This window comes from Etheostoma spectabile, chromosome 24, assembly GCF_008692095.1.
Source record: "Etheostoma spectabile isolate EspeVRDwgs_2016 chromosome 24, UIUC_Espe_1.0, whole genome shotgun sequence".
Classification (NCBI taxonomy): Eukaryota; Metazoa; Chordata; class Actinopteri; order Perciformes; family Percidae; genus Etheostoma; species Etheostoma spectabile.
The window spans coordinates 2,425,667-2,434,889 of NC_045756.1; the positions used below are offsets into that span (position 1 = coordinate 2,425,667).

General features: G+C 38.5%; 2 protein-coding genes and 1 long non-coding RNA gene across 8 annotated transcripts in view; 2 read left to right on the forward strand and 1 right to left on the reverse strand.

Moving 5' to 3' along the window:
• The window catches only part of LOC116673983 (sodium-driven chloride bicarbonate exchanger), a 42,812-nt gene extending 38,311 nt beyond the window's left edge, over positions 1-4,501 (forward strand). For 4 of the 5 annotated variants that reach the window (XM_032506434.1, XM_032506435.1, XM_032506438.1 and 1 more), the window contains 6 exons: positions 70-138; positions 239-412; positions 501-623; positions 752-816; positions 1,226-1,330; positions 2,764-4,501. In XM_032506434.1, coding sequence (XP_032362325.1) covers positions 70-138; positions 239-412; positions 501-623; positions 752-816; positions 1,226-1,330; positions 2,764-2,833 — 606 coding nt within the window. In that variant the 3' untranslated portion in view covers positions 2,834-4,501. Of the gene's footprint in view, positions 1-69; positions 139-238; positions 413-500; positions 624-751; positions 817-1,225; positions 1,331-2,263; positions 2,304-2,763 lie in introns of all 5 variants that reach the window. The other variant, XM_032506439.1, reaches the window with a different exon arrangement.
• A 1,016-nt stretch (positions 4,502-5,517) lies between these two features.
• Positions 5,518-9,223, forward strand: part of LOC116673980 (uncharacterized) — a 28,563-nt gene continuing 24,857 nt past the window's right edge. Inside the window, exon 1 of one of the 2 annotated variants that reach the window (XR_004327933.1) lies at positions 5,518-5,534. This is a non-coding gene — a long non-coding RNA (uncharacterized LOC116673980). Of the gene's footprint in view, positions 5,549-9,223 lie in introns of both variants that reach the window. The other variant, XR_004327934.1, reaches the window with a different exon arrangement.
• LOC116673979 (glucagon-1) lies at positions 5,629-8,736 on the reverse strand. The gene is made up of 6 exons (XM_032506413.1): positions 8,664-8,736; positions 8,468-8,574; positions 7,654-7,809; positions 6,740-6,856; positions 6,116-6,259; positions 5,629-6,034 (listed from the first exon to the last, which is right to left on the reverse strand). Exons 2-6 carry the CDS (start codon positions 8,563-8,565, stop codon positions 6,010-6,012), a joined length of 540 nt encoding a protein of 179 aa, XP_032362304.1. The 5' UTR covers positions 8,566-8,574; positions 8,664-8,736; the 3' UTR covers positions 5,629-6,009.

The following is a 9,223-nucleotide window of genomic DNA, read 5'->3' on the forward strand; positions in this document are numbered from 1 at the left end:
TATATATATATATATATATATTAAACAATAGCTTTAGTCCTGATCTTGAATATTAATGTCTGTCTGCAGTTTATCCCCATGCCTGTGCTTTATGGAGTCTTTCTGTACATGGGGGCTTCTTCACTCAGAGGCATTCAGGTGAGCTCGGAATATTGCCTGCTGGTATTTTTTTGGAAGATGTAATGGAGAAGAGATGCAGGATTTATTCTCGCATGGATGTCTATGTGTATCTGTGCAGTTCTTTGACCGTCTGAGACTGTACGGCATGCCGGCCAAACATCAGCCAGACTTCATCTACCTTCGTCACGTCCCGTTGAGGAAGGTGCACCTCTTTACCATCATCCAGCTCACCTGCTTGGTCCTGCTCTGGGTCATCAAGACATCCAAGGCTGCCATTGTCTTCCCTATGATGGTAACCGAGGGTATTTTTGTGCATGCATGTACACTTGAGTGCTTGATGTTTTTGATTGGTTGATATCTGTCTGTTTCTGTGGCATCAGGTCCTTGCCCTGGTGTTCATTCGTAAGCTGCTGGACTTTGTCTTCACCAAGAGAGAACTGAGTTGGCTGGATGACCTGATGCCAGAGTGGAAGAAGAAGAAATTGGAGGATGCAGCAGAAGAGGTGTGGTAATCAACAACAGTGTTGATAACCAAATGTAAACTCTGACTTAAAATGCCTACCACTGCAGCAACAAAGCTGCTATCCATGCAGTGTTTCAGGTTTTCTGTTTTGTCTTTTCTCTTCTTCAGGAGGAGCACAGTATTATTGCAGAGGAAGAAGGCATTGTACAAGTGCGAATGGAGGGACCCTACAAGTAAGTCATTTTGATTTTGAATCATATTTTGCATTGAAGATGTCCAAACTTGTCAGTGGTGAAAGTTCCTGTCAACTGCTGACCTGATAATGTGTGACTTTTGTTAGACTTGAAGGAATAGTTTGACATTTTGTTAAATAAGAATATTTATTTTCTTGTTTGGGGTAAGATGAAAATATTGATACCACTCTCATTCTTTACACTAAATATAAAACTATTGCTGGTAAAGAAATATTCACAAAACCTTATTAAACCACAAATTGTTGTTTTCACATTTCTGTTTGGATTAGACAAATGTGATTGTATTTGTTAAGTACTGAGCAGTTCAATTATTGCTTTAGAAATCCTACAACAGGTAGTTTGATGCGAGCAGCTCCTTATCAGTCTTGCTTGCTTTGTGTTTTTGAAGGAGTGACCCAGCCACAGTGAACATCACTGATGAGATGTCTAAAGGATCTTTTGGAGGTGTGTGGAAGAGTGTCAGCCCTGGTGAGAAGGAACCAAGCGCTAAAAGGTTAGCCTCATAATCCCCATTACTTTCAGATATCCAGATCAGTATCTCTGTATTCTATATCTTTGACTTTCCACTTCTGGGATTGCTCCACTGGTGCAGGAAATTCCACAGGATGCATGTACTGTATTTTCGCCAATATCTATTTCCTTCCACCCCTTGTGTTGGAATTTTAAACTTTGGTGGATTTCTGAGGACTGTGGTTAACTGCTCCTCAGATCGCTGCAGGATAAACCCAGACAGCTAGCTAGACTATCTGTCCAATCTGAGTGTTCTCTTGCACAACTATTTTACAGCGGCTCCATGCGGAGCTTAGCGCTGCCCATGACCATTGTGATAGGTTTAAAGAAATGCCTATAAACCAGAGCACTTTTTTCTCCCATCTCGGAATGCTGTGTGGACTAGTGAGTGTGGATGGTCTGGCAAAGCGAGACTAGTATCTAGAGACTAGTATACATCTAGAGACTAGTATACATCGCTTTGAGGGCTTGAATACCACAATGCACAGAGACTTACTGATTCCAGTGTATTTTGCAGGGTCAAAAATGTTAATTTCAATGAAAATATGGTGTCTTAAGCCCTACTCGCACATGACGAGTATTACCAGGAGACGTCACGTAATTTAGAAATTAACCCCCTACGCCCGTTTCCTGCGAAGTCGGTATTTTACTCTGTATTTAATTGTATCACTAGAGGTCCCCAGGTAATACTAGTCCCGTGCAAATAGTACTTTTGGGCGTTAAAGCAAGCAGTGGCAACTGTTTATTAGCAAAATGTTATGGAACATTTACTTTTTATTTTTCCAGGAAACTGAGGCACTAATATGTTTATATAAAAAGGTTTTATCTCAGTGAAGCCGTGCCTTCACAAATTTCCCACAGTGTAGACTAACATTGTGTCTCCTGCCTGCCTCTCTCATTTCATTTCACCCTTAAGCTCCCCTTCCTAACCCCTCAGAAGCTGATATATCCCAACGGTAAGTTGTTCCCATTCCCTGTCAGCATGGAGTGTCTTCTATTTACTGCTAATGACTGTTGATTGCTGCATGATGAAAACTGTGTTGGACTTTGTGTTATGATTCAGTGATGGTAATTGACTCAATAAATAGAGAGATAAATCAGTAACAAATGGAGGTTGATGAATTGACAGCACAGCATTGCCCGGGTGTGCATGTTACTTCACGGACACATTTTATAATGTCCTTTGCATGTTGTAAAAGTTGTAAAATGGATTGCTTTATTTTTCATTTTTCATTAAGTCGTAGCTTATTGTACATTTCAATGTCACAAGATATTGAAGAGTTAGGGCAAACTGCTATGACATATTTGCATGATGTGTGATCTGCAATGCATCTATCTGCGCCTGTGTCTAGAATTAGCTTTTTGTCTACTTTATACTTTTTATACTTGGTTTACATTTTTTGATTCTTCGTGCAGCTGTGGCGGTGAAAAGCGACACAAGCGCCGGAAGCATGAGAAGAGCTTGGACAGGGAGACAAGTTTGTGATGACATGTACTGGCAGTGCCACTGAGCTGTCTTATCAATAGATCAAAAAACAAAAAAACTGTACCGTGCCACACACAACCACCTTTGTTCTGTGCTACACTGTGTTTTTGTCATGTAAGTCTGTGTGCAAGTTGTGTAAAACAAAGAATTTGTTAGAAATAGTATAAACACAGACTCATGTGTGTTCTTTTTCTATGTATATCAATGTTTGGTGATACCAGCAACAGAAAGAAGTCAGAAATATAGAACACTGACAATAACTGCTGTGTCCATGGGCCAACAAATTTTGAACAATTTTTAAACCTACTTTATTTGTATTTTGTATGTTTTTATATTTTTCCAACAGTTGTGAGTTGTCCTTTTAAAAACCTGCCACAGCAAGCTGCTTATGTGTGGGTTTTGTGTGCAGTGTTTAATGCCGCTATTGACTTGATGCACCTGACAACAGAAAACCTAAAAATTAGATATTTGCCAATATTAGTCTATTTCATGGCACTCAACAGAGTTGGCTATACAGCAAATCTATTAATTTTTTTTCAAGTATTAAATATACATTTTATATATTCTGTATATCTAAATGTTTTTGTGACAGTGACAGCTCATATCACGCCAGAGTCTTCTCCATCGCTATTTTACAAATAAATGTCTCTCCTCCAGTAAAGCATGTCCCCAAACAAGTTAAAGGAATAGTTTGGCATTCTGGGAAATACCCTTATTTGTTTTCTGTTAGAGGAGAAGATTGAACACAAACACAAATGTAAAAACCTCATGTTTAGTTGCTATTTCTTGGAGCTAGCAATAGCTTTATATTTAGCATACAGACGTGAGAGAAGAAATTGGTCTTCTCATCTAACACTTGGCAAGAAAGAGAATAAGCATATTAACCAAAAATGAACTATTTCCTTGAGGAAAGTACACTTTGGGGGCAGTTTATTGGAAAACATTTTCAAGCCAGCATTTCTGCATAGTTTGTAACTTTTAGTACATGTACTTTAGCTACTTGGCCTTGGCTTTTTAAAATCTCAACACATTTGCAAATGCAGAACTAGGGTGATTGTTCAGAAAAATCTGTTTCCCACCTGCATACTCTTTCTCATCTTGTCAGTAAGTGTCATCTATGGACATGTGATCTCCTATCCAAATGACCCTCGATATGTTAGCATCTGAAGCTAATTGTTTAAAAAAACAAAACACCAAAACACCTGCATGACGGTGAAACAGACTTGACTTGTCTCGCTGCAGGACCATGGTTACTTCTAGAGATGCAATAATACCTTTTTTTTCTGGGAAGGGAAAAATGTAATAAACGATAAAGAGTCTTAACAATGTATAATACATAGTATATTTTAATCATGTAAAATGTTACTAATATGTTACTAACATGAAGTCAGTGTTGAAGGCAGGTTTTTGTTGTAGATGTTCTTTTCCCATTGTCTAATTGATGGTTCTAGTTGATTAGTTAAACTAAGAGGTCAGAATTATATCGATATCAAATATTTTGACCACTTCTGTATGGAATTCTGCCTTAAATTTGGTAGTGATAGCTGTACAATTTCTGTTTAATAAATTAAGTCACCTGTATAGAAAGCTATCAGTTCAGATCTGTTATTGTGATTTGTTTATAATGGGAAAGAGGCTGAGTGAGTGAGTAAAAATAAAGATCTTCAATCAACTCTGCTGTAATGTGGTAATTTACTGATCCTTTTAGAGGTCAGTGAACATGATATTTCATTGTAACTGTACTACTATATATGCATATTTTAAAAATGTAAAGTTATTTTCATACAAGGCAGAAGCTCCACGTCTTTGGCCCCATTTGGGAAAGGGAGCCAGAGAGCGCCCTGGGGCCAGAGGCTGAAGCTTCTTCAGCCTTCGTATGGCAGAGCTACAGGAGAGGACTGGATCTCTGACACATGATGATGCTGCTGTGTATGCTCCCAGAGAGACCACTCTCTTTGTTTAAAATGACTGCATACATCCAGAATAGTGGGAGAACTCTGTGAAGTCTTTTGCAATTCCTACAGGCCTGTTTTGGGTTGAATGGCTTTCCCTGATTCCTGATCCCATATGAGGAAAACTAGAACAGACTTGGATTACATGAAAGAACTGCTAAGAGAAGATAATCGTTTAAGTTTACATTTGGAATGAATGTCATAAACAAATAAGTTATGAAGTATTCACATATATGTTAAGATAATGATCCATGAAATCCATATTCTTAAACCAAATAAGATTTATATTATTGTGAAATGGGCCTTTCTGCAAAATACTTGCTTTTGCCTGTAAAAAAAAAAGAAAAAAAGTGAACCAGTTTATTTCAACTCAATCCCACATGTGTTCTGTGCCAAATACTCACTAGATAATCAGATGTGGATTAATCTGCTGCTGGAGTAATGTTTGATAAAAACTATGCTGTTGGAAAAATTACTGATTAAAAAGGAGTTGGCAGGCCAGAGGCCAAGGTTTTTTGGTGCTGACTATCCCTACGTCCCAGAGTCCAGCTGGATATCTTTAATATGTCTTTCGCCATCTATCTAAATATCTATCTATCTATCTATTAGTCTCTCACCTAATATCCCGGCATCTTGCTACTTTGTCTAAATACCTTTGTATAAAAAAAGATGAAAAAATACTTAAACTCTTGTGTATCACTAGAGACATTTTGGTGGTGTTGATGCCCAAGGCATACACGTGTGTGTGTGTGTGTGTGTGTGTGTGTGTGTGTGTGTGTGTTTCCTTTTTGAATTTTGAAAGTTCAACTTCTGCTTCTAGAAAAGGTTTATAATTAACTGTTTATTTAAAAACAATGCCACGAACGCACAATGAAAAACTTTAATTTGCAGAGCGGATTAATAATATGCAATGAAAACCAACTACACTACATGTTTTTTTTTTTAAAGGCCTACCTGAGATTTCACTTTTTTGTGTTCTTGTTTTCACTTTAAAAATATAGAAAATAATTTAAATTTGTAAAAAAAATATGTCCTCAATTTCATTTCTTCTCTCTGGTTGCACCATAAAAACTATGGAAGAGTAGTAGTTTTTGTATCTTTGCATCACATACAGTAAGTATTTAAAATAGTGTTGACATTACAACATGCAAAGCAGTATGGCTTTCTATTCCTCCAGTATATGGCTTTGTGTCCAGAACACATAGGGAGTCCTTGAGGAGTATCTTATTGGTCCTGCTGTCTTTTCTTACTGCAAAAGAGAGAACATCACAGTCATGCCGAGCCTAGATTTTCCAGCAATTATCATTTCAGCTATGTGCCTTAGTTTTACCTCCACCCTGAAGGCTTGGAGGTCATGACCCAGAGTAAATATTCCTTGGCAGCCATCGAGTCCAGCACCTTGTTCACATCACTGGTGAAGCTCCCATCTACATGCCTCTTGCTGAACGCCTCACCGCGCCTGTCCGTTTCAGATCTGAGTAGGTACACATGCACACAATGTAAACACCGCCCATTAAGGGTCAGTAACCCCACAATGTGGACACCTGCCATTCGAACTCTACTATTTGGCCTGCAGTGCAGCAATGGTCAGAAAATCATCCTTTTCATTGTGATTATTCTGATAAGTGACTACAGTGCGTTGCTTTGATCAATCCATGATTTGTTCATTGTCTGCTGGCATGTTATGTGTCAAAAAGAATCATTGCACGCAATCATCCCACAGTAGTAACATATCAATCAACACAGTGTGAAAAGTTCAGGTGATTTATTTTTAGCACAACCGCTAGGAACATCGAGGGAAAAAAAGCAAAGAAAGGAAAAAGTGGCACATGAAGCTGTTGATTAGCTCTTTCTCTCTGACTCAGTCTCTCTTGTCATGGTGGAATCAGACACAGGCAGGCAGGCTGTTAGGGGGTTTGGTACAGTAGGAGGAGGAGAGGGAGGAACAGCCTACTCTCTTCTGACTTGTCCAGACTTGAGCCGGTTAACAAAGTCTTTGATTGCCTGATCCTTGAGATAAGCGCTCACGTCGCTGGTGAAGGTCCCATCTGCGTGGCGCTTTTCTTCAGCACTAAAAACACACAGTGAAGGAAATATTTTGTATTATTTTGAAAGTTTTAAAAAGCTGAAGAGTCTGAAGTAAAAACCCGATCAGTGGATTACATCCCTGTTTATCAGTGGTCAAAAGTACATTTATTTAATTACTGTAAAGTTCAATTTTGAGGTATACTTTACTTCAGCATATCCATTTAATACTACTTTACTGCACTTCAGAGGGACATATTGTACTTTTTACTCTGCTAAATTTATCTGGCAGGCATAATTACTGGTCACTTCTCAGATTAACATTCTTATGATGTCGTAAGCTTATAAAAATCAATGCATGCAAGTCTATATTTGTGTAGCAGAACTTTGTTTTTTCTTCTATTGTCTTTCATTAATCATCAACCGACCCCTCAGATTTATCTTGTGACCCTTTGGCGGGCTTGATCCTTAGGTTGGGAACCAAACTAGCTGTTGCTTACTGTATATTAAGTAGGTAAAATAAGGCACAGGGTATAATTTACCGCAGAATGAGAACATTTACTTTACGTAGTAAGTACATGTATCCGACAATACTTCTGTACTTATGTAAGATTTTGAATGCAGAAATTTTAGTTTTGAGTAATTTTACATTGTTGTACTGGTACTCAAGTAACACATCTGAGTGCTTGCTCCACCTCTGCTGTTTAGCCCCCTAAAAGTTGATTGTGACATCCTGAGCTTTAATTTAACCAGTGTTTGATTATTTAAGAAATATGGCCAAACAAAACAAAGCTTTTTACAATAAATTCTTATGATCATTTTTAGAATGGATCCCACACTGACCCGCTCCTTTTGTTGTTCATCAGCCACCGAACAAAGTCCTGCACCTTCATGTCCTCCAGGTATTTGCTGTAGTCGTTTGAGAAAGTTCCCTCCGAATGTCTCTTCATGTTCGACAGCTCCCTTGGCTCATCCACTAACGTGTCGTCTGCCTCAAAGCTGCAGTGCAAGAGAGAGAACACAGTTTCAATCCCTTTGAGTTTACACCAATCCAATATAATTTGAAGAGTTCATATGAGTAAAATATAAGGGTTAGGTTTGCATAGAATCCTCCAAAACACTTAAGATGATGCAGACAAATCATATGTAAAATGCAGCGTCTGTATCACTCACCACAGGTGTAAAGCAGTATCAACTTTTCGTTTTCTGTTCCATCTCCCATTTTGCTTTGCTACAATTTTTTTTTTTCCCAAAATTTCTTTATATTTATATATTTGATAATCCACATTTACGGCATCATAATTCTTGAACTTGTACAGTAGCCTCTATCATCAATAGTTTGAATTCTTCAAATTACGTTTTGCCTTTTATCCTCTTTACCTGGGATACTTTTGGGGTCTTTGAAGTAACAACATTTCAGCTTTTGTTGTCACGTCCCCATCATTTTTGCAGACTTTGGATGAACACGCCTAGCGTACAAATGTTGCTATGGAATTTGACCTAAAATGAGCCACCAATAGCACAATTTGAACTGTGATCCAGTTGGTTTTGTGACATAGAATCTTCTATTTCTCTAAACAAAGTATGACATTTAAGTGCAGAGCTCCTAAAAGTAGTTAAACCTGAAACATCATCAATTTAGATGTGATTTCTGTACCTTAAGCGATCATCAGCCTCCTGCAGAGGAACCTGCCAGCTGCTCTGGACAAAGCCAAGAACCAGAAAGATACCAGCCAGGGAGTGGATGCTTTTCATGGTTATAACCTACACAGACACACAGACGCAGAGGTTTCAAATTGGATCAGGCAGCTAAAGTTAAAGCGTTTTTGCTGTTGCAACAAAACACAACTCACCTTTTCTTCTTTCTTTCCAAAGAACAGTGCTGTTAGTTCCTCTGCTTGTCGCTGTCTCTAACCCTCCTATTGAACTTCATGGGCTTATATACTGTTATAGGAGAAGGAGGATGGATCTGCTCAGGTGGGTCAATTTTACCACTCTGCCTGGTCCACCTGTTACTCTCAACCCATTAGACACGGGCCCCGTCACATCGGCCAAATCAACAAGCCAAGCATTTGTTCAGCAAGGGAAGATGCTATTCATGCGTGAGGCCAGCTGGTACTTAGGTGTTAAGATCAAACAAGCACAGCTCATCCAGGTTAACAGAAAGTAGGGAAGATGCTTTAATGTGCTACTGTGTCATCATAATGGGAAGTGATAGTGTGCTGTCATATCTGGTAGGTGAGTCAGTATTTGTGGGTTCTTTCCGATCAAATATAAAAGATGAGGAATATTGACCATTTATTTCATCAGAGGCAGTTAACTCCATTTTTACAAGGGCCATAGTTCAGTAAAGATTCTCAATAAAAGTAAACGTCGTATGTTGCTACATATAACAATACAGTAAATCTTGAAT

Excerpts from the sequence above, each read along its gene's own strand:
- LOC116673979 (XM_032506413.1), bottom strand. The coding sequence starts at position 8,565 with ATGAAAAGCATCCACTCCCTGGCTGGTATCTTTCTGGTTCTTGGCTTT. Across the intron at positions 6,857-7,653 it reads ATGAACAACAAAAGGAGCGG|TGCTGAAGAAAAGCGCCACG; the intron begins GTCAGTGTGGGA and ends GTGTGTTTTTAG. Across the intron at positions 6,260-6,739 it reads TCTGGACAAGTCAGAAGAGA|ATCTGAAACGGACAGGCGCG; the intron begins GTAGGCTGTTCC and ends GTACCTACTCAG.